The sequence below is a fragment of the Cetorhinus maximus genome, chromosome 23 (assembly GCF_964194155.1).
Source record: "Cetorhinus maximus chromosome 23, sCetMax3.hap1.1, whole genome shotgun sequence".
In the NCBI taxonomy this organism is placed as follows: Eukaryota; Metazoa; Chordata; class Chondrichthyes; order Lamniformes; family Cetorhinidae; genus Cetorhinus; species Cetorhinus maximus.
In genome coordinates, this window is record NC_135901.1 from 27899054 (window position 1) to 27926935 (window position 27882).

Below are 27882 nucleotides of genomic sequence, written 5' to 3' on the forward strand. Positions count from 1 at the left end.
TTCGCTGGAGTTCAGAAGAATATGGGGGGATCTCATAGAAACCGATAAAATTCGAACAGGACTAGACAGGATAGATGCAGGAAGGATGTTCCCGATAGTGGGGGAATCCAGAACCAGAGGTCACAGTCTGAGGATATGGAGTAGACCATTTAGGACTGAGATGAGAAATTTCTTCACCCAGAGAGTGGTAAGCCTGTGGAATTCATTACCACAGAAATAAGTTGAGACTAAAACATTACATGTTTGTAAGGAGTTAGATATAGCTCTTGGGGCAAACGGGATCAAGGGATATGGGGAGAAAGTGGGAGCAGGCTATTGAGTTGGATGATCAGCCATGATCATAATGAATGGTGGAGCGGGCTCGAGGAGCCGAATGGCCTTCTCCTGCTCCTAGTTTCGATGTAAAAAAAGGGATGAGGTCCTAAAAGCAGAAAATAGGGAGTTAGGAAATAAGTTGAAAAGTAGGACCTCAAAGGTAGTGATCTCAGGATTACTACCAGTGCCACGTGCTAGTCAGAGTACAGATAGCAGGATATATTGGATGAATATGTGACTGAAGAGATGGTGCGAAGGGGAGGGTTTCAGATTCCTGGGACTTTGAGACCAGTTCTGGGCAATTTGGGACCAGTACAAACCAGCCGGGTTACACCTGGGCAGGACCGGGACTGATGTCCTAGGGGGAGCATTTGCCAGTGTAGCTGGGGAGGGTTTAAGCTAAAATGGCAAGGGGGTGGGAACCTATGCAAGGGGTCAGAGGAAGGGAAAGCAAGGACATGAACAAAAGACAGAAAGGGGAATTAGAAAAGTGATAGGCAGAGAAATCAAGGGCAAGAATCAAACAGGGCCCCAGTGAAAAATAGTGGGAATGGGACAAGTAATGTTAAAAAGACAAGCCTTAAAAAGATAAGGCTTTGTGCCTTAATGCAAGGAGCATTTGCAATAAAGTGGATGAATTAAATGCGCAAATAGATGTAAACGGGTATGATATAGTCGGGATTACAGAGACATGGCTGCAGGGTGACCAGGGATGGGAACTGAACATCCAGGGGTATTCAGTATTTAGGAAGGACAGACAAAAAAGAAAAGGCAGTGGAGTTGCATTGCTGGTTAAAGAGGAAATTAATGAATAGTGAGGAAAGATATTAGCTCCGATGATGCGGAATCTGTTTGGGTAGAGCTGAGAAACACTAAGGGGCAAAAAACGTTAGTGGGGGTTGTATATAAACCCCCAAACTATAGTGGTGATGTTGGGAATGGCATTAAACAGGGAATTTGAGACGCATGCAATAAAGGAACATCTGTAATTACGGGTGGCTTTAATCTGCATATAGATTGGGCAAATCAAATTAGTAACAATACCGTAGAGGAAGAATTCCTGGAGTGTATATGGGATGGTTTTCTGGGCCAATACGTTGAGGAACGAACTGGAGAACAGGCCATCCTAGACTGGGTATTTTGTAATGAGAAAGGAATAATGGCAATCGAGGTGTGCGAGGCTCCTTGGGGATGAGCGACCATAATATGATAGAATTCTTCATCAAGATGGAGAGTGACGTAGTTGATTCTGAGCCTGTGATGGTATGAGGCGTGAGTTGGCTATGATGGATTGGGAAACGTTACTTAAAGGGATGAGCTCAGTCAGTCTCATACTCTCGCCTCTGAGTCTGAAGGTTATGGTTTCAAGTCCCCACTCCAGAGACTCGAGTCCCCCAAAATTCAGGGCTGGCACTGTTTCAGTCTTCAGCTGCCAGGTTCCTAAACTCTGCAATTCCCTCCCTTAACCCCTCCACTTCTCTCTCCTCCTTTTAGACTTTGCTTAAAACCTACCTTTTCTTCTCTCACATCAAGGTCTTGATAAACTGTGTCCCCAAAACAAAGCTGATTTATTTGACATTTACCAGAATATTAATCTCCAGCCCAGTTACAGGGGTTATTAAAATCAACAGAAACAAACCCCAACTGTCAGAATGAACATGGTTCAGTCCTGGTTGTGATTAGCAGCAGCAATAACAGCAGAATCCAGCCCCTGGAGTGAACAATGGACTCACTGGTGTGTCAGGAGCTGGGATGAGTGAGTGAATCCGTCCCACACTCAGAATATTTAATCAGCCTCTCACCAGTTTGAACCCACTGCTGGTCGACTGAGAGACTCCATTCCCACATATGGAGCAGATGAATGGCCTCTCCCCGGTGTGAGCACACACATATTTAATCGAGCTGGATGGGGAAGTGAATCCCTTTCCTTCTCCTTCAATCTGACTCACATTGTCATGACCTGCACCATGGGTAGGACAAGGAGGCAGATCCAGAATCCACCAAGCCTTGGCACCAATCTGATCCGCACCCACCATCCAGGCAACTGAGCCAACCAAACCCCATACCCCACAAGGGATGTGAGTTGCTATGGCAACATACACGGTTAAACACTATGGATAGCTTTGCTCACAGCTCCAATTTCTTTCCACCATGTGGCTGAGCAGAAATCTCTCCTGCTCTTACCACCTGCCGTTGGTGTGTGTTGGAAGGTTTTACAAGTTGATGCTAAACCTATTTGGCTGCATCATGAAGAAACTTTCCTTGTCCATCAAGTCCTGGACTGGGACTTGAACCGGGAACTTCAGGCTCAGAGGCAGGGACACTACTCACTCCTCCACATGACCTCCCCCGTTACCCATTGCCCTCCCCAATATGTCACCCAGCTGTCTACACCTTGACAGAAAGAGAGTCATATTCTACTCGAAACATTAACTCTGTTTCTCTCTTCACAGGTGATTCCAGACCTGTTGAGTGTCTCCAGCACTTTCTGTTTCAGTCTAAGTGTTTACATTCAAAACCCCTGATTTGCTAAGGGGACATCATAATCGAATCCAGTAACTACCCACATGTACTTTGTGACAAGGTGAGGTCACTGCGACCCCCACCCCAACTTTCCATCCCAATCCCAGGAGTTTGGCGATTTGGCTCCGGATGGGTAATGGCGGCTGCAGCTCCCACAATCCCCCGCGCTGGGGAAACCGCTCTATCTGCCACTCGGAGGTGGGATGAATGCAATAAATATCAACATTCCATTTGCTTTCCTAATCACTTGTACCTGAATAGTAACGTTTTGTGGTTCATGTACCAGGTCACCCAGATCCCTCTGTACCTCACAGTTCTGCAATCTCTCTCCATTTAAATAATATGCTTTTTAAAATTCTTCCTCCCAAAGTGGACAAGTTCACATTTTCCTACATTATACTCCATTGGCTGAATTTTTGCCCACTCATTCTTTACAAATTATTTTCCAACAGATCTGTGTCATTAGCAAATTTAGCTATCATACATGCAGTCCCATCGTCCAAGTCATTTATAGAAATATTAATGGCTGAGGACCCAGCATTGATCTCCTGTGGCACTCCACTTGTTACATCTTACCAACCCGAAAATGACCTATTTATGCCTACTCTCTGTGTCCTGTTAACTAACCAATCCTCTATCCGTACTAATTTGTGACCCCCCCTATCATGAGCTCTTATTTTGTGTAGTGACCTTTTCTGTGGCACCTTTTGAAATGCCTTCTGGAAATCTAAGTAAACAACATGTACAGGTTCCCCTTTATCTATATTTCTCATTACTTCCTCAAAGAACTTTGATAAATTAGTAAATCACGATGGACTCCCTGAACCCCATTTTCTAACATTGTGTGTCAACAGAAAAATAAAATCTCATTTCCCCCTCTGGCTCCTTTGTCAATTACCTTAGAGGGACTCACTTTCTGTTAAAGAGCCTGCCAACCCCTCTCATCCACTTTCCCTGAAGTGAATAAATAAAATCAGTAAATCAAATATTTTATTGATTAAAGTTTAGTAATGAAACAGAACATGGTTAAAAGACAAACAGAAAATTACTTGAGGATCAAAGACAACTAGAGTAAAAGGATGCCACAATGTTCTTGACCCAAATGGTTTCTCTTTGGCTCCTCTGTACCCTGTTCCCGTGGCTACCCGCTTTGGACACAGAGGCATTGAACCCTGGGGGTCGTGTCACTGAACCCTGGGGGTCGTGTCACCATCTGCCCCGGTCACCTCCTCCCGTGCCCTGGTTGGTTGGAGGCCCATTTCCCAGTCAGTCCTCCATCACCTTCCTGTCTCTCTATTAGTGCGATGCCCATGGCAGTTCCCCAACTGGGGTGCAGGCTCCGTTACTTTTAGCTAAATTCAGCCCTCAGCTCCGTCGCCTGGCTGTCATTGACACGAGCAATCGAGAGACAGAAAGGTGCTGGTGGTTCAAATGGGAAGATGAAACTTGTGGCTCTAAACCAAATGTTAGGATCTCTGTAAAGACTGGCAACTTCTAAAAAGAAATTCAAATTCCCAATGAACAAATTAAAGGTTCACATGACAAAACTTCAAGTTTTGTAACTTTTACTGCAACAAACAATCTAGAAGCAACCTTGACTAAACACCATTTCTTGTTGGCAACATATGCCTTAAATTATCAAACAGAAATTTGCCATTTTACTTGGAACATAATCAAAAATCCCATTGCACAGTTATACTTTGTGTTCCTGAAATAGACACTCAATTATCCTAGAACCTGTCCAAAGTGATTCTTCGCTCCCGAGGGTTTACTTCCATTCTTTTCCTTTCCTTGTCTGGCAATCTTTAACCTCAGAACTGTCTTTCACAGTGAAGGTTCTCCTCGGTCATCCCTCTAACTCAAGCAAGGCAAATCTTCCAGTCTTGTTTTAAATCCTCATGAAATTGGTTTTTTCAACATGAGCACAATGTCCCATCCACATTCCCATGTGGTGAAACAGAGACTTGCCGCCTCTATCAGCTCTCTCTCTCTCGGACCCTGGCAGACTGATCTGTCTGTGAAATTCAGGGATGCCTTTTAGAAGAATTTTCCAATCTGATCCTACAATGGCTTCCCATGGATGCTTCCTCTAATAAAGCCCTTCCTAAGGGCAAAGTGAATCACATGAGCCTTGTATCCAGGTAGGCATGCTGATTAGTTACCTTTTAGACTCCCAACTTCATTCTATCTTGACATTAAAGAGAAAATTCAAGCCCAGCCTTGAACATAGTCTGACATTTTCAACACCTTCCTGGGACTTTGGAGACAAACAGACTAACTGAATATTGAAGGATGCATGACATTTAGGAAGGACAGGAAGCTAGGAAAAGGTCAAGGGGTGGCACTGTTAATTAATGATGGTATTAGCACAATAGAGAGGGATGGCCTAAGTTCAGGAAACTAGGATGTAGAAGCAGTTTGTGTAGAGATGGGAAATGATAAAGGCACAAAGTAATTTGTTGGAGTGGTGTACAGGCCCCCTAACAGTAACCATATGGTAGGACAGGCTATAAAGGAAAAAATAATGGGAGCTTTTCAGAAAGGTATGGCAATTATTAAATGGAATTTTAATCTACATATACACAGAAAAATTCAGATGTGCGACGGTAGCCTAGATGGGGAGTTCATCGAATATTTTTGTGATAGTTTCCTAGAACAGCACGTTCTGGAGCCAGAGAGCAGGCTCTCCTCGACCTGGTATTGTGCACCAAGATAAGATTAATTAATGACCTCATAGTGACGATGCCCCTAGGTAGCAGTGATCACAATATGATTGAATTTTACATTCAGTTGAAGGGAGAGAACAGTGGGTCCAAGACTAGCAATAAACTTAAAGAAGGACAATTAAGAGGGCATGAAAGCAGAGCTAGCTAAAGTGAATGACAACTTAGGTTATGGGATTGGTCAATAAAGGTGCAATGGCAGACATTTAAGGGGATATTTCAGAATATACAGAATAGATACATTCCAACAAGAAAGAAAATATCAAAGGAGAGTACCCACCATCTGTGGTTAACTATAAAAGTTAAAGATAGGCATATCATTGCACAAGGATGGCTGGCAGGTCAGAAGATTGGACAGAATATAAAAAACAGCAAAGAATGACTAAAAGATTAAGAACCAGGGAAAAATTAGAGTATGAGAGAAAGCTAGCTGGAAATAGAAAAACAGAGCTTCTATAGATGTTTAAGAGAGAAAAGAGTTAACAAAGCAAGTGTAGCTCTTTTGGAAGTGAGTCTGGGGAATTAATAATGGAAAATAAGGAGATGGCAGATGAATTGAACTGGTATTTTGCATCGGTTGTCACTACAGTGGTTACAAGTAACATCCCAGAAATAGCTGTAAAACAGGAAATGGAAGGGAGCGAGGAACTCAAGAAAATTACAATCACTACAGAAGTGGTACTGGGCAAATTGTTGGTGCTTTAGGCTGACAAGAACCCAGGTCCCGATGGACTTCAACCTAGGGTCTTAAAAAAAGTGGCTAGTGAGATAGCTGGTGAGTGGGTTGAAATTTCCCAAAACTTCCTAGATTCAGGAAGGTTCCATTCGATTGGAAAATAGTGAGTGTAACTCCTTCATTCAAAAAGTGAGACAGGAAGCAGGCCAGTTAGCTTAATATCTGTCAGAGGGAAAATGTGAGAAGCTATGATTTAAAGATGTTACAACAGGGCACTTTGATAAATTCAGGGTAATCAGGCAGAGTCTACTTGGTTTTGTGAAAGGGAAATCATGTTTAACCAACTTATTGGAGTTCTTTGAAGTAACATGCAGTGTGGATAAAGGGGAACTGGTGGAACACTAACTTAGATTTCCAGAAAGAATTTGATGAGGTACCACATCAAAGGTTACTGTGGAAAATAAAGGCTCATTCTGTGGGAGTTAACATATTGGCATGGATAGAAGATTGGCTAGCTAACTGGAAATAGAGCAGGCATAAATGGGTCATTTTCTGGTTGTCAAGATGTAACAAGTGGTGTGCCACAGCGATCAGTGCTGGGGCCTCAACTTTTTACAATTTATATAAATGACTTGGATGAAGGGATCGAAGGGATCATGCCTAAATTTGCTGATAGCACAAAGATAAGTAGGAAAGTAAGTTGTGAAGAGGACATAAGGAGACTACAAAAGGATATAGACATGTTAAGGGAGTGAGCAAGGATCTGGCAAATGGAGTGTAATGTGGCAAAATGTGAAATTGTTCATTTTGGCAGAAAGAACACAAACGAAGCATATTATTGACATGGTGAGAGTTTGCAGAGCTCTGAGATTCAGAGGGATCTGGGTGTCCTTGTGCATGAATAGCAAAAACTAATTATTCAGGTACACCAAGTAATTAGGAAAGCTAACAGAATGTTATTGTTAGAAGTAGGGAGATTATGCTTCAGTTATACAGGGCAATGGTGAGACCACACCTGGATTACCATGTACAGTATTGGTTTCCTTATTTAAGGAAGGACGTAAGTGTATTGGAAGCAGCTCAGAGAATGTTTACTAGACTAATACCTGGAATGGGCAGGTTATCTTATGAGGAAAGGTTGGACATGCTGGGCTTGTATCTGCTGGAGTTTAGAAGAGTAAGAGGCAACTTGATTGAAACATATAAGATCCTGAGGGGCCTTGACAGGGTGGATGTGAAGAGGATGTTTCCTCTTATGGGAGAACCTGGAAATTGGGGTCACGGTTTAAAAGTAATGGGTCACCTCTTTAAGACAGAGGAGAACATTTTTTTCTCAGAAGGTAGTGAGTCTTTGGAACTCTCTTCCTTAAAGGGTGGGGGAAGCAGAGTCTTTGAATATTTTTAAGGCAGAGCTAGATATGTTCTTGATAAGCAAGTAAAAGGTTATCGGGGTAGGCAGGAATGTGGAGTTGAGGTTAAAATCAGATCAGCCATGAACTTATTGAATGACGGAACAGGCTCGAGGGGCCGAGTGGCCTACTCCAGCTCCTAATTCATATGTGTGTATGTTATCACATCCTTTATAATAGATTCGAGCATTTTCCCTACTACTGATGTCAGGCTAACAAGTCTGTAGTTCCCTGTTTTCCCTCTCCCTCCTTAAATAGTGGGTGACATTTGCCACCTTCCAATCTGCAGGAACCATTCCAGAATCTATAGAATTTTGGTAGATGATCACCAATGCATCCACTATCTCTACAGCCACCTCCTTCAACACTCTGGGATGTAGATCACCAGGTCCAGGGGATTTATCAACTTTCAACCCCATTCATTTCTCCAGTGCTACTTTTTTACCAATACTAATCTCTATCAGTTCCTCATGCTCACTAGTCCCTTGATTCTCTAGTATTTTGGGGACCATTTCTGTATCTTCCTCTGTGAAGACAGACACACATTATTTAGTTTCTCTGTAAATTCCTTATTCCCCATTATAAATTCTCCTGTCCCTGCCTGGAATGGACCCACATTTCTCTTTGCTAATCTTTTCCTTTCCACATACCTATAGAAGCTTTTACAGTTGCTTTTTATGTTTCTCGCCAGTTTGCTCTGATGTTCGGTTTTCTCTTTCTTTATCAGTTTCTTGGTCCTCCTTTCCTGAATTCTGAAAAAGCTCCAATCCTCAGGCATACTACTTTTTTTGGCCACTTTATGAGCCTCTTCCTTTGATCTAATGCAATCTTTATCTTTTCTGTTGGCCACGGTTACATCACTTCTCCTGTTGGATTTTTATTCCTTAAAGGAATCTATATTTGTTGTAACTATGTAATAATTCCTTCAATGTTAGCTATTGCCTGTCTACCATCATAAATTTTCATGTAGTTTCCCAATCTACCACAGCCAACTTGACCCTCAAACTGTGATAGTTTTCTTCTGCGAGAAACACCTAGATAAATTATACAAAAGAACCATCTAACCAGCACAGCCCATCTCCATGGCAATGTGGCATGATTTGGGGGGGTTCCAAACAGAAATGCAAACTAAATATCTTTTACATTCCAAACACCCTTTCATCCTGTGATCCCTGTGAAATATGAAACTAGATATTCGCAACAAGGCTCAAAGAGCATCACCCACTGGGGACAAAGTCGTGGGACTGGTCAGTCCAGCAGAAAGAAACCCTCTGACCCTCCCACTTCACCAACTGTCAGAATGAACATGGTTCATTCCAGGATGTGATTAACAGCAGCAAAAACAGCAGAATCCAAACCCTGCAATCACTTGTGAACTCGCTTGTGTGTCTGCAGGTGGGATGACTGAGTGAAACCCTTCCCACACTGAGAGCAGGTGAACAGGTTCTCCCCGGTGTGAACTTGCTGGTGTTTCTGCAGGTTGTATAAACAAGCGAATCCCTTCCCACACACGGAGCAGGTGAATGGCCTCTCCCCAGTGTGACCGTGCTGGTGTGACTGCAGGTGGTGTAACCGAGCGAATCCCTTTCCACACTGAGAGCAGGTGAATGGCCTCTCCCCAGTGAGAACTCGCTGGTGTACCTGCAGTCTGTAGAACTCAGTGAATCCTGTCCCACACTCAGAGCAGGGGAACGGCCTCTCAGTGAACCCACTGGTGTGTCAGCAGGTTGGATGACCAAGTGAATCCCTTCCCACACTCAGAGCAAGTGAATGGTCTTTCTCCAGCGTGAACTTGTTGGTGAGTGAGTAGGTTGGGTAACTAAGTAAATCCCTTCCCACACACGGAGTAGGTGAACAGTCTCTCCTTGGTGTGAACTCGCTGGTGTGTCTGCAGGTTGGATGACTGAGTGAAACCCTTTCCACACTGAGAGGAGGTGAACGGCTTCTCTCTGGTGTGAACTCGCTGGTGTGTCTGCAGGTTGTATAACTGAGCAAATCCCTTCCCACACACAGAGCAGGTGAATGGCCTCTCCCCGGTGTGAACCTGGTGGTGTGACTGCAGGTGGTGCAACCGAGCGAATCCCTTCCCACACTCAAAGCAGGTGAACGGTCTCTCTCCGGTGTGACTGCGTTGATGAGTCTCCAGCTTCGATGGGGTTTTGAATCCCTTCCCACAGTCCCCACATTTCCACGGTTTCTCCATGGTGCGCGTGTCCGTGTCTCTCTCCAGGTCTGACGGTCAGCTGAAGCCTTGTCCTCACATGGAACATGTAAAATGTCTCTCCTCACGGTGAATGATGTGATATCTTTTTCAGGCTGTGTAATTGGTTAAAGCTCTTCCCACACTCAGTGCACTGGAATGCTCTCACTCGGGTGTGGGGGTCTCAGGCCTTATCCAGTCCCCCTGATGTTTAGAACATTTTGAAGCAGACAGAACACAGAAACATTTCTCCATCTAGATACAAAAGCTGATCATATTCAGGTTCCGATAAATCGAGTGACTCTGTGAGATCTTAACCTTTTATTTCAGCCTTCTGTCTGTAAATTCTCCCCTTCTAGTATCCTGTAAAAGGAATTCACATCAGACATCACTGTCAGCACAGGATAGAAATTCAGAACAGACAATTCTAGTTTCTATGGAACATTCTTTCCTCTCTCATTCCACTAAAGCTGTGAATCTCCATCACACACTCTCTCTCTCCATTCGCACTCTGCTGTACCTAATATACACCCTCCCAATTCTCCTGAAGGTTCATGCTGATCGACAGATCCACGCTCACCACTCCCTGTCCAGGACACAGAGATCATAAGAAATATGAGCAGGAGTAGGCCATTCGGCCCATTGAGCCTGCTCCGCCATTGAATGAGATTATGGCTGATCGGCCTCAGCACCATTTTCCTGAACTGTCCCCAAAAACCCTTAATATCTTCAATATCTAAAACCTATCAATCTCTGTCTTGAATATATTTAACCTGAGGCCTCCATAGTCCTGCAGGGATCAGTACTGGGGCCCCAACTATTTACAATCCATATTAATGACTTGGATGAAGGAACTGACTGTATTGTAGACAAATTTGACGAAGATACAACAATAGGTAGGGAAGCAAGTTGTGAGGACTTTACAAAGAATCCACAAAGAGATAGTGATAGGTTTAGTGAGGGGGCAAAATATTGACAGATGGACTATAATGTGTGACAATGTGAGGTTGTCGACTTTGGCAGGAAGAAAAGCAGAATATTATTTAAATGGAGAGAGACTGCAGAATGCTGCAGTGCAGAGGGATCTGGGTGTCCTTGTACATGAATCAGAAAAGGTCAGTCTGCAGCTGCAGCAAGTAATGAGGAAGGCAATTGGAATGTAAGCCTTTATTGCAAGGAGGATGGAGTATAAAAGTAGGGAAGTCTTTCTGCAGTTGTACAGAGTATTGCTGAGACCACACCTCGAGTACTGTGTACAGTTGTGGGCTCCTCCTTTCAGGAGGGATGTACTTGCATTGGAAGCAGTTCAGAGAAGTTTCACCAGACCGACTGGTCTGACAGTCGGCATGGTCTCAAGTTTCCAAATGGACTCCACTTCCTCTCTCCTCACCGTCCAAGGGCCCAAACACTCTTTCAAGTGAAGCAGCATTTCACTTGCACTTCCCTCAACTTAGTCTACTGCATTCGTTGCTCCCAATGCGGTTTCCTCTACATTGGAGAGACCAGACGCAGACTGGATGACCACTTTGCAGAACACCTTCGGTCTGTCCGCAAGCATTACCCAGACCTCCCTGTCACTTGCCATTTCAACACTCCACCCTGCTCTCATGCCCACACGTCTGTCCTTGGCTTGGTGCATTGTTCCAGTGAAGCTCAACGCAACCTGGAGGAACAGCACCTCATCTTCCGACTAGGCACTTTTCAGCATTCCGGACTGAATATTGAGTTCAACAATTTTAGATCTTGAACTCTCTCTTCCATCCCCACCCCCTTTCCGTTTCTTCCCCCTCCTTTTTGTTTTTTCCAATAATTTATATAGATTTCTCTTTTCCCACCTATTTCCATTATTTTTAAATGTATTTCCACCCATTGTTTATCTCTACCTTTTAGCCCTTTTAGTATTCCCCCACCCCCACTAGAGCTATCTGTACCTTGTCTGTCCTGCTTTCTACTCTTAATTAGCACATTCCTTTGGATAATATCATCACCTTCAACAACTCTTTGTCCTTTTGTCTGTGACATATTTTGGTTATCTCCACCTATTACTGGCTGCTTGTCTCAACAACCACGCCCCCCGCCCCCACCACACACACACTTAAACTAGTCATGAGGACTCGAAACGTCAACTGTGCTCTCCTCCGTCGATGCTGCCAGACCTGCTGAGTTTTTCCAGGTATTTCTGTTTCTGTTTTTGTTTTGGATTTCCAGCATCCGCAGTTTTTTGCTTTTATGCATCTGTGCCATAATGATCCCAGAACTGGAAACATATAACGTAGTTACAATACTATGTTACAAGACTAGAAATAATAAATATATTTTATCACAGAACCATAAATAATATATCTAATATGCACTGCATAACAACACTAGACATATCTCTGTCCTATATTAATTTATTGTCCCCTTAAATGTCAGCCATCTCCTGGGGAAACCACCCCTTTCATTGTGAACATTCAGAAAGAGGCCATCCTTTTAACCAAACAAATACATGTGTCAAGCTGAGGGAGCAAAGGATGTCAATGTCTTTAAGAGAGATAGAGAGAGAGACCTGGGCCAACCTTTCCAGAATTTGCACCCTCCCTGGATTCACTTCCTTTCCCTTCAGTTCCTGCAAGTCAACAATTTCCCCCCAGAATGAGAAAAGAAATGGAAAGGGTAGAAAAGAAAGTGTTTTACTCACAGATGTTGGACACAGGAGGACGTTTTAGCTTGTGTGAAGCTCAATCTTCATTCACACAAAGCCCACGCTCTGATTGGCTGGACGACCAGAGTCCTTCCGGTCCTCCAATTCTTCCTGTTCGTCAATCGCTCAGCATGACGGGACGTGCGGGGGTGGGCTCCTCCCGCACATGCGCAGCTTGCACTCTCCCTTGGACATGCGCAGTCCCGGGCCGCCCGCCCGCGCGGCGGATAGAGCGGTTTCACCAACGCCGGAGATTGTGGGAGAAACGGCCGCCATTACTCATCCGGAACTCAGTCTTCTAACGCCTGGAACTGGGATGGAAAGTGGGGGTGGGGGGCGCAGTGACCGCGCCCTGACACAAAGTACATGTGGGTAGTCACTGGATTTGATTGTGACGCCCCCTTAGCAAAACAGTTTTTTAACTTCCGGTGTAAAGATTCAGACACCTGGGTAACATATTGGGGAGGGCAATAGGTGAGTGTGAAGCTGAACCCGAGAGTCAGCACCTTCAGGGGAGGAGAATTGGAGAAAAAGCAGGAGGAGGATAGACGGATGAATTAGTGCTACAATCAATAGGGAGGAGGGAGTGTGTGGGGGACAGAAATTTATAGTTTGAGAGGGAGGAGAATTTTCCTTGAGAACCAGAATTGTCAGTTCTGAATTTCTATCTTTTTTTTATTCATTAACGGGATGTGGGCTTCGCTGGCTGGGCCAGCATTTATTGCCCATCCCTATTTGTCGTTGAGAAGGTGGTGGTGAGTTGTCTTCTTGAGCCGCTGCAGTTCATGTGTTGTAAGTACACCACAGTGCTGTTAGGAAGGGATTTTGATCCAGAAACAGTGAAGGAACAGCAAAATATTTCCAAGTCAGGATGATGAGTGACTGGGAGGGGAACCTCCAGCTGGTGGTGTACCCATCTATTTGCTGCCCTTGTCCTTCTACATGGTAGTGGTCATGAGTTGGAAGGTCCTTGCGAAGAAGCCTTGGTGAATTGTGAGCCCTGGTGAGCCCTGCAGTCAGAGTGATTATTTTTGTCAACTCCCTTCGCAGAGTATTAGAGGAGGATTTAGAGATAGGAAACTCAAATTAGATAAAACATCAAAACCTGACAGTCACTCGATTCATCGGATTCTGAATATCATTGGTCTTGAATCTAGAAAGAGAAATATTCCTTTCTTCTGTCTGTGGGAAAAGATTTCAAACATCTGTGTATTGTTAAGGTTTAAACTGATCATCCAATCTGAATGGACTCAAGTAGACACATGTTATAGAAAAGCCATAGAAATGTAAGGACTGTGCGAAGAGATTCAGATCCCCACCTGAGCAGGATGCTCATCAATGCGTTCACACTGGGGGGAAGCTATTCACCTGCATGCTGTATGGAAAGTGGTTTACAGATTCTATCAGCTAACTGACCCATCAGTGACTTCACACTGAGGAGGGGCCGTTCATGTGCTCACTGTGTGGAAAGGGATTCATTCAGTTAGCCCACTTGCTGACAGAACAGCGCAGTCACCCAGGGGAGTGTCCATTCACTTGCTCCGAGTGAGGGAAAGGATTCAGTTGGTCATCGAATCATGAACCATATTCATTCTGACAGTAGCTCAGTTGGTCTATGTCGGTGTTTATGCTCTGCATGAGCTTCTTCCAATTCTATTACACTGACCCCTGTAAGCAGAACCTTCTATACTTTTCTCCCCAAGGTGTTCATCTAGTCCCTCTTCAATGGACCTATCTTATTTGCCTCAATCACTTCCTGTGGTAGCGAGTTCCACATTCTCATCACTCCCACAGCAAAGAATGTTTCCTCCTGAATTCCCCATTGAATTTATCAGTGACAAAATCTGAATCAGAGAATTGTTTCGATGCAGGAGGAGGTCATTTGGTGCATCATGTCTTTACCGGCTCTCCAACAGAGCATTAACAGGGGAGGCAATGGCACAGTGGTAATGTCTCTGGACTAGTAATCCAGAGACACAGGCTAATGCTCTGGGGACATGAGTTGAGCAGGGGAGTTATCCCTGGTGTCCTGGCCGAAAATTTTTCACTCAACATCCTTAAAAACAGATCATCTGGTCAGTATCACATTGCTGTTTGTGGGATCTTGCTGTGTGTAAATTGGGTGCCATGTTTCCTACATCACAACAGTGACTGCCCTTCAACAGTACTTTATAGGTTGCAAAGCGCTTTGGGACATATTGTGGTTGTGAAAGATGCTATGTAAATACACGTTTTTAAATTTAAGATTGATGTTGCCTGATCTTGTTGTTTGTAACTTAATTGATTTCAGCCACCCCCAATTTGCCATTTAATAAATTCACTTTGGTTCAGACAAGACTTTAACCAATTGAGGCAAAGGCAGAATTCTCTGGGTAGTAAATTTTAAAAGAAGTTTATTAAAGGAAAAATGTTTACTGAACAACTTTAAGACATTGACTTTTACAACTTCATGCGGGTGATCAGTCTGTCAAAGCGTAACCCTCTCTGGCTCCTTCTTTCACAGTAATTCTTGTGGAATTCACCCTCGGGAGTCTGGCTCCTTCTCTGACAGTAATTTCCTTGAAATTCGGCCTCGGGAGTCTTCAGTATTTGGCTGGCAAAGGAGACCTTCAGAACCTCTACTTTTATCCCCAAAGTGACCATTACCTCACATCAGAGTTGGGCCTGTTGTAAGATGACAATTAGTCAGTTTGGTTACTAGATTAATTTAATTGGATCCCCAATGCAGCAAGTAATTAAGGAGACAAATGGAATTTTGGCTTGTATTGCTGGGGGTTGGAGATTAAAAAGAGGAAAGTCTTGTTATAACTGTACAGGGTGTTGGTGAGGCCGCACCTGGAGTACTGTGTACAGTTTTGGTCCTCGTATTTAAGAATGGATATAATGGCATTGGAGGCAGTTCAAAAGAGATTCACTAGGTTGATTCCTGGAATGAAGGGATTGACTTATCAAGAATGGCTAAACAGGTTAGGCCTTTATTCATTACAGTTTAGAAGAATGAGGGTGATCTTATTGAAACGTACAAGATTCTCAGGAGGCTTGACAGGTTAAATGTTGAGAAGATGTTTCCGCTAGTGGGGGAATCTCGAACTAGGGGGACATAGTGACAGAATAAGGGGATACTCATTGAAAACTGAAATGTGAAGGAATTTCTTCTCTCAGAGGGTAGTGAACGTCTGGAATTCTCTAACCCAGAGAGTTGTGGAGGCTAGATCACTGAAAATATTTAAAGAGGAGGTAGGTAGATTTTTGAAATGTCAGGGAGTTGAGGGCTATGAGGAGCTGGCATGAAAGAGGAATTGAGGCCTGGGGCAGATCAACCATGAGCTTATTGAATGTCGGGGCAAGCTAGAGGGGCTGAATGGCCTACTCCTGCTCCTATTTCTTATGTTTTTATTACTTACACCACCTTCCCTCATTATCTTACACAGGAATGCAATAGAATTGTTTCATACTATCCTTTTATCTGATTCTATACCATCCCTTATTCATACAGTTTGAAATGTTGAGGCTAATCAGAGCTTGAAGGTCAGTCTTACCAGTATATTTATCATCATTGCACATTCTTTACATACACAGCAATTAAGGTTTTACATTTTTACAGCAAATAAAACTCAGTCTTTCACTACAATGACTGATTCATTAATTGTAAATCAATGAAGGCTCACTACTTATTCAATCATCTATTTACAAACTGCTAGTTAATTAATACAGTAATCTTTAATTAATACATTTAGTGAATACAAGATGCACTGGTTCAAAAAGACGATCTATGGAGGACAACAGCTAATACTAACAGCTAACACTAATCTAGATTGGCTTGAACAATGAGCCTTATTCTTGAGCTGGACATTGATAAGCTACAAGACATCATATTCTGCCAAAATTAGAGAAGAATTTCTTTGCATAAACAATTTCTGCTAGCTCTGCAGTTTCAAGGATGATTTACATTTATACAGTGTTAATTTTTAAAATACAGATCCAGCCACATTAGAGTTTAAAATGGCTTCCCTGGCCTTGTTACTCAGAACAGTGAATACGGTGTGAAAGTGATTGATGTTTAAAATTAAATTCGATTACCCAGGCCTACCTACATTTTCCTACATTACAACAGTGACAACACTTCACAAGTACTTGACTGGCTGTTAAACACTTTAGTAAGTCCTGTGGTTGTAAGAGGTGCTATAGAAATGCATTTAAAAAATTTGTCCACAAATTTGGATATATTACAATTGGCCCTCTCATCAAAATCATTGTTCAAGATTGAGTCTTAATTTTGTGTAATAACAATGTCTGACACCATTTCGAATACTCTGTGACAATGCAAACACACCATATCCTGAACGATTTCTTTTAAAGCACAATGAGTTGTTGTGAATTGGAATTCACTGTTTGAAAACGGTGCAAGAAGCAGATTGGACTCTATCCTTCAAAAGGGAAATGGACAGATTCTTGAAAGGAAAAGAAAATGGCAGGGCAATGGGATTAACTGGACAGCTCTTTTGCAGGCTGGCATGAACATAATGGGCTTAATGGCCTCCTTCTGTGCTCTATGGCACGCTTGTGCATGGAAATTGAGTGATGAAGACCTGGAACCCGCTTCCTATGAGGGTGGTAGAAGCAGAGATGATGGAATGTTTACCAATGGAATTTGGATGGGCGCTTGAGGGACATAAACCTACAGGGATATGGGGATAGAACGAGGCAATGGGACTGACTGGGTTGCTCTACAGAGAGCCGACATGAACTCAATGGACCGAATGGCCCCATTCTCTGCCCTAAGAACCTACGAACAAAAGAGAGAAATTTCAGCTGCTCCAGTCTCTCCAATGAACTGAAGAACTTCATCTGAATCCAACCCCTGGAATCACCTGTGAACTCGCTGGTGCCTCCGCAGGTGGGATGAATGAGTGAATCCCTTCCCACACTCAGGGCAAGTGAATGGCTTCTCTCCAGTGTGAACTCGCTGGTGTGTCAATAAGTTGGATGAATTACTGAATCCCTTCCCACACTCGGTGCAGGTGAACGGTCTCTCACCGGTGTGAACTCGCCGGTGATTCCGCAGGTTGGATGAATCAGCGAAACTCTTCCCACACTTGGTGCAGGCGAATGGCTTCTCCCCGGTGTGAACTCGCTGATGTCTCTGTAGATCAGACAACGTTCTAAAACTCTTTGCACATTGAGAGCAGCTGAACGGTCTCTCCTCAGTGTGAATGCGCTGGTGGATCCTCAGAACTGCAGCACTTTTGAAGCCACTCCCACAGTCAGAGCATTTGAAGGGTCTCTCATTGGTGTGAGTGACATGGTGTACCAGTAGGCTGGATGACTGAGTGAATCGCTGCCCACACACGGTGCAGGTGAACGGCCTCTCCTTGGTGTGAACTCGCTGGTGCGTCCGCAGGGCAGATCCATCACTGAATCCCTTCCCACAGTCAGAGCAGGTAAACGGTCTCACCCCGGTGTGTACCCGCTGATGTGTCAATAAGTTGGATGAATTCCTGAATCGCTTCCCACACCGAGAGCAGGTGAATGGTCTCTCCCCGGTGTGAACTCGCTGGTGTGCCAGCAGGTGGGCTGACCGAGTGAATCCCTTCCCACACTCAGAGCAGATGAACGGCCTCTCCCCGGTGTGAACTCGCTGGTGCTTCTGCAGGCCGGATGAATTACTGAATGCCTTCCCACAGTCAGAGCAGGTGAACGGCCTCTCCCCAGTGTGAATTCGCTGGTGTGTCAATAAGTTGGATGAATGACTGAATCGCTTCCCGCACTCAGTGCAGGTGAACGGCTTCTCCCCAGTGTGACTGCGTCGATGAATCTCCAGCTTAGATGGGGATCTGAATCCCTTGCCACACTCAGAGCAGGTGAATGGTCTCTCCCCAGTGTGAACTTGCAGGTGTGTCTGCAGATGGGATGACTGAGCGAATCCCTTCCTGCACTTGGAGCAAGTGAATGGCCTCTCCCCAGTGTGACTGCGTCGATGGGTTTCCAGCACAGAGGGGGATCTGAATCCCTTCCCACAGTCCCCACATTTCCACGGTTTCTCCATGGTGCAGGTGTCTTGTGTCTCTCCAGGTGGGACAATCAGTTGAAGCCTTGACCACGCACAGAACACGTGTACAGTCTCTCTCCCCGCTGTGAAGTGATGTTTTTTCAGCCTGCGTAACTGGTTAAAGCTCTTACCACAGTCAGTGCACTGAAACACTCGCACTCGGGTGTGTGTGTGTCGATACTTTTCCAGTCACACTGTTGTTTCAAATCTTTTCAACCAGAGAGAACAAACAAACATTTCAAATTCTAGATTAAAAGGCCAATGACATTCTGGTCCCAGTGAATCAAGTGACTCTCAGATCTTGACGTGATGTTTGGTTTGAGATTTCTGTCTCAAAATCCCCCCCTTCAAATATCCTATAAAAGGAGTTTATGAAAGTCATCACTGTCAGTACAGGATAGAAATTCAGAACAGACAGTTCTAGTTTCTATGGAACATTCTTTCCTCTTGTTCCCGAAAAGCTGTAAATCTCTGTCCCACACACTCTCCCTCCTTTCTCACTCTGCTATATCTAATGTACACCCTCACAAATCTCCTGAAGGTGCCGATTCATGCTGACCAACAGATCCATGCTCACCATGTCCTGTCCTCAACACAGGGAGCTAAAACTCTTCATGTGGCACGGTCGGATATATGTATTTAATGTACAGTACTGTATTACCCAATTAGAGATACAGGGTGGATGTGACCAAGGCTTTTTTAGGCAGCAAGCGGTCATGACCTGGAACTCGCTGTTTATGAAGGTGGTGGAAGCAGAGATGATCAAGCATTTGAAAATCGAATTGGGTGGGCACTTGAAGGAAATAAACTTACAGGGGAACGGGGATACAGAAGGGGAAAGGGACTGGCTGAATTGTTCTGCAGAGTCAGCATGGACTCGAGCTATCAAATAGACTCATTCTGTGCTGCAATAATTTTTAAATTCATTCATGGAAAGTGGGTGTCACTGGCGAAGCCAGCGCTTATTACCCATCCCTAAATGCCCTTGAGAAGGTGGTTGTGAGCTACTGCTGCTGTAAATGATTAGGAAATATACACAGTACTGTATTAAAAAGGTAGATATAATAATACATGGGCTCCATTACTGAGTCATCAATAATATATCTAATATGTACCATATAACAACACTAGACCTATCTCTGTCCTATATTAATTTACTGTGCCCTTAAATGTCAGCCATCTCCTGGGGAAACCACCCCTTTAATTGGGAACATTTGGAAAGGGACCATCCTTTTAGTCAGACAAATAAATGTGTCAAACTGAGGGAGCAAAGGATGTCAATGTCTTTAAGAGAGAGAGAGAGAGACCTGGGCCAACCTTTCCAGAGTCTGCACCCTCCCTGGATTCACTTCCTTTCCCTTCAGTTCCTGCAAATCAACAATTTCCCCCCAGAATGAGAAAATTAATGGAAAGGGGGAGAAAAGAAAGTGTTTTACTCACAGATGTTGGACGCAGGAGGAAGTTTGTGTGAAGTTCAAGCTTCATTCACACAAAGCCCGCGCCCTGATTGGATAGAGGACCAGAGTCCTTCCGGTCCTCCAACTCTTCCAAAGGTCATCTCCTCAGCATGACGGGAAGGGGGCGGGCTCTCCTACGCACATGCGCAGCTTGCCCTCTCCCGAGTTCTCCGAGCGGCTTCTTGATCTGGCCGGAGCCGTCAGTTGGTTGCCTGGAAACCTTGCCTCGAGGAGGTGGAGGGGGAAGGGGGAAGGGGCTCCTGTGTCCGCGCGCCTGGCCTGCAGAGTGGAATCCGATGACGTCACCGCGGAGCAGAGTGATTCCTATTGGCTGATTCAGGCAGGGTTCCATTGTGGACGTCACAATGCGGAAGTTGGACAATGAGCTTCAGACTAAAACTTCCTCCTCTGGGCAACATCTGTGAGGAAATCAATGTTTCCCCCTTTCCATTTCTTTTCTCATTCTGGGGGTAAATTGTTGACTTGCAGGAACTGAAGGGAAAGGAAGTGAATCCGGGGAGGGTGCAGACTCTGGAAAGGTTGGCCCAGGTCTCTCTCTCTCTCAAAGACATTGACATCGTTGGAGCTGAATATCATCGGCCTTTGAATCTAGAAGGATAAATATTTCTGTGTGCTGTCTACTTCAGAAGGTTCTAAACGTCAGGGGGCCTGGAAAAGGCCCAAGACCCACACACCCGAGTGAGAGTGTTCCAGTGCACTGACTGTGGAAAGAGCTTTCACCAGTTACACAGCCTGAGAAAACATCACATCATTCATAGTGAGGAGGGACATGATACATGTGTTCTGTGTGAGGACAAGGCTTCAACTGACCATCAGGCCTGGAGAATAACAAGGTCACGCACACCATGGATAACGCGTGGAAATGTGGGGACTGTGGGAACGGATGCCGGTTCCCATCTGCACTGGAAACTCATCGACGAAGTCACACCGGGGAGAGGCCATTCACCTGCTCTGGGTGTGGGAAGGGATTCAGTCAGTCATCCCATCTGCTGTCACACCAGCGAGTTCACACTGGAGAGAGACCTTTCACCTGCTCTGAGTGTGGGAAGGGATTCAGTGATTCATCCACCCTGAAGACACACCAGCGTGTTCACAGGGAGACAAAAACAGAATTACCTGGAAAAACTCAGCAGATCTGGCAGCATTGGCGGGGAAGAAAAGAGTCGACGTTTCGAGTCCTCATGACCCTTCAGCAGAACTGAGTGAAGTTAGGAGAGGGGTGAAATGTAAAACAAAAACAGAATTACCTGGAAAAACTCAGCAGGTCTGTCAGCATCGGTGGAGAAGAAATCAGTTAACGTTTCGAGCCTTCATGGCCCTTCGGCAGAACGGAAGCATAGTTAGAAGAAGGGAGAAATATAAATTGGTTTAAGGTGGGTGGGGGGGGGGGGGGGGGGGGTGGGGGGAGAGAGAGATATTGAGGGTGTGGTGATTGTGGAGATGAGCAGATAATCAAAAGATGTCACAGACAAAAGGGTCAAAGAGGTGTTTTGTCTGAGAAAAGTGCTAATTAAGAATGGAAGACAGGATATTCAAAGTACAGCTCTAGTGGGGGTGGGGTGGAAAGGCTAACAAGGTTTTAGTTTTAGATTTAAAAATAATGGAAATAGGTGGGGAAAGAAGAATCTATATAAATTATTGAAAAAAAAAGCAGGGGGGGAAGAAACGGGGTGGGGATGGGGGAAGGGGGAGTTTAAGATCTAAAGTTGTTGAATTCAATATTCAGCCCGGAAGGCTGTAAAGTGCCTAGTCGGAAGAAATATAAGCTGGTTTAAGGTGGGGGGGGTGAGGGGGGAAGAGAAGTTGTGGGGGGCGATGGTTGTAGGGACAAGCAAGCAGTGATAGGAGCAGATAATCAAAAGATGTTACAGACAAAGGAACAGGGAGGTGTTAAAGGTGGTGATATTATCTAAGAGAATGTGCTAATTAAGAATGGATGGCAGGACACTCAAAGTACAGCTCTAGTGGGGGTGGGGTGGAAAGACTGACGGTATTATAGTTATAGATTTAAAAATAATGGAAATAGGTGGGAAAAGAAAAATCTATATAAATTATTGGAAAAAACAAAAGGGAGGGGGAAGAAACAGAAATGGGGGTGGGGATGGGGGAGGGAGTTTAAGATCTAAAGTTGTTGAATTCAATATTCAGCCCGGAAGGCTGTAAAGTGCCTAGTCGGAAGATGAGGTGCTGTTCCACCAGAATGCGTTGGGCTTCACTGGAACAATGCAGCAAGCCAAGGACAGACATGTGGGCAAGAGAGCAGGGTGGAGTGTTAAAATGGCAAGCGACATGGAGGTTTGGGTCTTTCTTGCGGACAGACCGCAGGTGTTCTGCAAAGCGGTCGCCCAGTTTGCGTTTGGTCTCTCCAATGTAGAGGAGACCGCATTGGGAGCAAAGAATGCAGTAGACTAAGTTAGAGGAAATGCAAGTGAAATGCTGCTTCACTTGAAAGGAGTGTTTGGGCCCTTGGACGGTGAGGAGAGTGGAAGTGAAGGGGCAGGTGTTGCATCTTCTGCGTGGGCATGGGGAGGTGCCATAGGTGGGGGTTGAGGAGGAGGGGGTGATGGAGGAGTGGACCAGGGTGTCCCGGAGGGAATGATCCCTACGGAATGCCGCCAGGGGGGCTGAAGGGAAGATGTGTTTGGTGGTGGCATCATGCTGGAGTTGGCGGAAATGGCGGAGGATGATCCTTTGAATGCGGAGGCTGGTGGGGTGATAAGTGAGGACAAGGGGGACCCTATCATGTTTCTGGGAGGGAGGAGAAGGCGAGAGGGCGGATGCGCGGGAGATGGGCCGGACACGGTTGAGGGCCCTGTCAACGACCGTGGATGGAAAACCTCGGTTAAGGAAGAAGGAGGACATGTCAGAGGAACTGTTTTTGAAGGTAGTATCATCAGAACAGATGCGACGGAGACGAAGGAACTGAGAGAATGGGATGGAGTCCTTACAGGAAGCGGGGTGTGAGGAGCTGTAGTCGAGGTAGCTGTGGGAGTCGGTAGGCTTGTAATGGATATTGGTGGACAGTCTATCACCAGAAATTGAGACAGAGAGGTCAAGGAAGGGAAGGGAAGTGTCAGAGATGGACCATGTGAAAATGATGGAGGGGTGGAGATTGGAAGCAAAATTAATAAATTTTTCCAGGTCCCGACGAGAGCATGAAGCCGCACCGAAGTAATCATCGAGAAAGAGTTGTGGGAGGGGGCCGGAGTAGGACTGGAACAAGGAATGTTCCACATACCCCATAAATAGACACGGCATAGGTGGGGCCCATGCGGGTACCCATAGCCACACCTTTTATTTGGAGGAAGTGGGAGGAATTAAAGGAGAAATTGTTCAGTGTGAGAACAAGTTCAGCCAGACGGAGGAGAGTAGTGGTGGATGGGGATTGTTCAGGCCTCTGTTCAAGAAAGAAGCTAAGGGCCCTCAGACCATCCTGGTGGGGGATGGAGGTGTAGAGGGATTGGACGTCCATGGTGAAGAGGAAGCGGTTGGGGCCAGGGAACTGGAAATTGTTGATGTGACGTAAGGTGTCAGAGGAATCACGGATGTCGGTGGGAAGGGACAGCACAAGGGTAGAGAGAAGGGGGTCAAGATAATGAGAAATGAGTTCCGTGGGGCAGGAACAGGCTGACACGATCGGTCTGCCGGGACAGTTCTGTTTGTGGATTTTGGGTAGGAGGTGGAAGTGCGCCGACCGAGGTTGGGCGACTATCAGGTTGGAAGCTGTGGGAGGAAGATCTCCAGAGGAGATGAGGTCAGTGACAGTCCTGGAAACAATGGCTTGATGTTCAGTGGTGGGGTCATCGTCCAGGGAACATGGTCCATGTTCACAGGGAGAGAACATTCAGTTGCTCAGAGTGTGGGAAGGGTCTCAGTGATGCATTCGCCCTGCAGAGGCACCTGCGTGTTTACTCCAGGGAGAAGCCGTTCATCTGCTCCGATTGTGGGCAGGGATTCACTCGGTCAGCCCATCTGCTCACACACCAGCGAGTTCACAATGGAGAGAGGCCATTCACCTGCTCTGAGTGTGGGAAGGGATTCACTCAGTCATCCAACCTGCAGATCCACCGGAGAGTTCACACTGGGGAGAGGCCATTCACCTGCTCCGTGTGTGGGAAGGGATTCACTCAGTCATCCAGCCTGCTGCAACACCATGTCACGCACACCAATGAGAGACCTTTTAAATGCTCTGACTGTGGGAGTGCCTTCAAAAGGTCTCATGACCTGATGGTCCACCAGCGCATTCACACTAAGGAGAGATCGTTTAGCTGCTCTCACTGTGGGAAGACATTTGGAACATCCTCCAAACTGCTGATACACCAGCGAGTTCACTCTGGGGAGAGGCCATTCACATGCTCCATTTGTAAGAAGGGATTCACTCAGTCAAACGCTCTGCGGACACACGAGCGAGGTCACACTGGGCAGAAGCCGTTCACCTGCTCTGAGTGCGGGAAGGGATTCAGTGATTCATCACACCTGCAGAGGCAACACCAAGCACATTCTGGGGAGAGGCCATTCACCTGTTCTGAATGTGGAAAGGGATTTACTCAGATATCCAACCTGCAGATCCACCAGCGTGTTCACACTGGGGAGAAGCCGTTCACCTGCTCTGTGTGTGGAAAGGAATTCAGTTATTCATACACTCTGCAGAAACACAAGCGGATTCACACTGGGGAGAGGCCATTCATCTGCTCTCTGTGTGGGAAGGGATTCACTGATTCATCCACAATGCAGACACACAAGCGAGGTCACACCGGGGAGAGGCCATTCATGTGCTCTGTGTGTGGGAAGGGATTCACTCAGTTATCCAAACTGCTGACACACCAGCGAGTTCACACTGGGGTGAGGCCATTCACTTGCCCTGTGTGTGGGAAGGGATTCACTCAGTTATCCAACCTGCAGACACACCAGCGAGTTCACAAGTGATTACAGGAGTTGGATTCTGCTATTGCTGCTGTTAATCACGACACTTGGCGAAGTGGGAGGGTGGGAGTGTTTCTTTCTGTTGGACTGGCTGGTCTCATGACTTTGCTTCCAGTGGGCTGATGCTCATTGAGCCTGGGAGTGCACATTTCCACTGAAATTATCCACAAAAGCTAATGAAGTACATTTATTTTATCCTGGATAGTAAAAAGTGTTTTTCCTACCACCACAGGTAGATCTAAAATAAATACATTTGTCTCAGTTCCATTGAGTCTACAGAACCGGGCCAGGTCAGTCAGTTCAATTGGTCTATGTCAGTATTTATGCTTCACATGAGGCTCCACCCACCCCTCTTCATCTCCCCGCATCAGCATATCCTTCTATTCCTGTCTCCCTCATGTATGTATCTAGCTTCATCTTAAATGTATTCTTGCTCTTCACCTCAACCACTCGCTGTGGTAGCAAGTTCCACATTCTCACCACTCACTGGGTAATTATTATTGGATTATTGAACCCCTGAAAATGCATGAAATATGTATGTCCTGTTAGGTATTACAGAGACTGGGTTAAAAGGTGACCAGGGCTGGGACCTAAATGTTGAAGGATATTTGACATCTTGGAATGACAGGAAGCTGGGAAAAGGTGGTGGGGTAGCTCTGTTAATTAAGGATGGCCTCAGTTCAACACTGAGTGACGGCCTTCGCTTGAAAGATCAGGATGTCGAGTCAGTTTGCGTAGAGATAAGAAATAGTAAAGGTTAAACAGGTGAGACGTACACCCATTGGAGTTTATAAGAATGAGAGGTGCTGTTATTGAAATGTGTAAGACCTGAAGGGATTGGATAGGGTGGATACCGGGAGGATGTTTCCTCTTGTGGGAGAGACTAGAACCAGGGGACAGAGTTTAAGAATAAGAGGTCTCCCTTTTAAGACCGAGATGAGGAGAATTTCTTTCCTCTCAGAGGGTCGTCGGAGTGGAATTCTCTTCCTCAGAAAGTAGTGGAGGCTGAGTCTTTACATTTATTCAAGGCTGAGTTAGACATACTTTTAATAGACAAGGGAGCCAAGGGTTAAAGGGGGTCGGGCGGGGGTGCAGACAGGAAAGTGGAGCTGAGACCACAATCTGATCAACCAGGCTATTACTTAATGAGAGAACAGGCTCGAGGGGCTGAATGGCCTACTCCTGCTCCTAAGTCCTATGTTCTTTCATAAAATTCAAACTTCCATCAGGTCACCCTTCAGTTTTCTCTTTTCTCGATAAAGGTTCCCCAACCTGTTCAACCTTTCGTGAGGGTTAAATACTCTCAGTTGTTGTGAATCTGTGTGGCACCTTCTCCAATGCCTCTATTTCCTTTTTCTAAATGGAGATCACAAATGTTGACAGTACTCCCAGTGTAGTCTAACCATGGTTCAAAACAAGTTGAACATAACCTCTAAGATAAAAGCAAAAAACTGCGGATGCTGGAAATCCAGAACAAAAATAAAAATACCTGGAAAATCTCAGCAGGTCTGGCTGCATCTGCGGCGAGGAACACAGTTAACGTTTCGAGTCCGTATGACTCTTCAACAGTTCTGAATGGCACCAGGGATGAGGGACTTCAGTCAGTTGGAGAGACTGGAGCAGCTGAAATTTCTATCTTTAAATCCAGAGCCATTTATGTTGGGAATGGGGCCATTCGGCCCTTCAGGCCCATATCAGCTCTCTGTAGAGCAAACAGTCAGTCCCATTCCCCCGTTCTATCCCCTTATCCCTGTAGGTTTATTTCACTCAAATGCCCATCCAAATTCCTTTCAAAATAATTCCATCATCTCTTTCTCCCACCCTCATAGGAAGCGGGTTCCAGGTCATTACCAGACACTTTAAATGCACATGAGGCTCATAGAGCACAGGGGAGAATTCGGCCCATCATGCTCGTGCTGGATCTTTGAAAGAGCTGTCCAATTAATCGTATCGCCCTGCAATTTTCTTTTCCTTTCAAGAATCTGTCCAGTTTCCTTTTGAAGGATACAGTTGAATCTGTTTCTCGCACCGTTTTCAGGCAGTGCATTCCATATCACAACAACTCGCTGTGTTTTCAAACAAAAAATGGTTACGGAGAAAAGGCAGGAGATTGGCACTGAGATAAAATGCTCAAAGAGCCGGTGCAGACATGATGGGCTGAATGGCCTCCTACACCGTTACAATTCTGTGAAACTCAGGATATAGTGTGTTTGGATTTTCACAGGGTATTCGAAATGCTGTCAAAGACATTGTTATTACACAAAATTAAGACTCAATCTTTATTAATGATTTTAGTGAGCGGGCTGGTTGTAATGTATCCAAGTTTGAGGACAATTTTTGAGAAGAAATTACATTTCTATAGCACCTTTCATGACCACAGGCTCTCAAAAAGCGTTTTACAGCCAATGAAGTACTTTTGAAGTGTAGTCGCTGTTACAATGTAGGAAAATGTAGATACCTGTGCAGTCAAATTTAGTTTTAAAAATCCATCACTTTCACACTGTATTCACTGTTGTAAGTAACAAGGTCAAGGAAGCCATTTTAAACTGTTAATATGTGGCTGGATCTTTATATTAAACATTAAAACTGTAAAAACCTAAATGTTTCGAGAAACTGCAGAGCGAGCTGAAATTATTTAAACAAAGGAATTCTTTTCTAATTTTTATCAGTTACAGGACACCATATTCTGCCAAAGTCCAGCTCAAGATAAGGCTCATTGATCAATCTGATCAGGATTAGTAAGAAAGAAAGTTATTATCTTCCACAAACTGTTGTTCTGAACCAGTGTATCTTGTATTAACTAAATCTATTAACTAAAGATTACTGTATTAAGTAGCCACCTGTCAGTAACAGGTGATTGAATAAGTAGTGAGCCTTAATTGAGTTCCGATAATGAATCAATA

General features: G+C 45.0%; 3 protein-coding genes and 1 pseudogene across 5 annotated transcripts in view; 1 reads left to right on the plus strand and 3 right to left on the minus strand.

Moving 5' to 3' along the window:
• LOC144697407 (uncharacterized) overlaps nucleotides 1-27882 on the minus strand; it is a 456361-nt pseudogene that overhangs the window by 279746 nt on the left and 148733 nt on the right. The gene's annotated exons all lie outside the window — the stretch shown is intronic.
• Nucleotides 1-27882, minus strand: part of LOC144697301 (uncharacterized) — a 273518-nt gene that overhangs the window by 148386 nt on the left and 97250 nt on the right. The window lies entirely within an intron of this gene.
• On the minus strand, nucleotides 7736-19163 carry LOC144697429 (uncharacterized). 2 transcript variants are annotated; one of them, XM_078569405.1, is made up of 3 exons: nucleotides 17409-19163; nucleotides 9523-9690; nucleotides 7736-9287 (listed from the first exon to the last, which is right to left on the minus strand). In XM_078569405.1, exons 1-3 carry the CDS (start codon nucleotides 18573-18575, stop codon nucleotides 9012-9014), a joined length of 1611 nt encoding a protein of 536 aa, XP_078425531.1. In that variant the 5' UTR covers nucleotides 18576-19163; the 3' UTR covers nucleotides 7736-9011. The 2 variants fall into 2 exon arrangements, with proteins under 2 accessions (XP_078425531.1, XP_078425532.1); XM_078569406.1 differs by having other exon boundaries at nucleotides 7736-9342; nucleotides 9503-9690.
• The window catches only part of LOC144697933 (uncharacterized), a 33293-nt gene continuing 29283 nt past the window's right edge, over nucleotides 23873-27882 (plus strand). The window contains exons 1-2 of the mRNA XM_078569893.1: nucleotides 23873-24502; nucleotides 24560-24970. Of these exons, the coding sequence (XP_078426019.1) occupies nucleotides 23873-24502; nucleotides 24560-24970 (1041 nt within the window). The remainder of the gene's footprint in view (nucleotides 24503-24559; nucleotides 24971-27882) is intronic.

Coding starts and splice junctions, on each gene's coding strand:
- LOC144697429 (XM_078569406.1), bottom strand. CDS start 18,575: ATGGAGAAACCGTGGAAATGTGGGGACTGTGGGAAGGGATTCAGATCC. Junction 9,691..17,408: donor ACCTGCGGAGGCACCAGCGA/GTTCACAGGTGA, acceptor TCACACCACCAG/GTTCACACCGGGGAGAGGCC. Junction 9,343..9,502: donor GTTCACACCAAGGAGAGACT/GTTCACCTACTC, acceptor GTTCACTGAGAG/GCCGTTCCCCTGCTCTGAGT.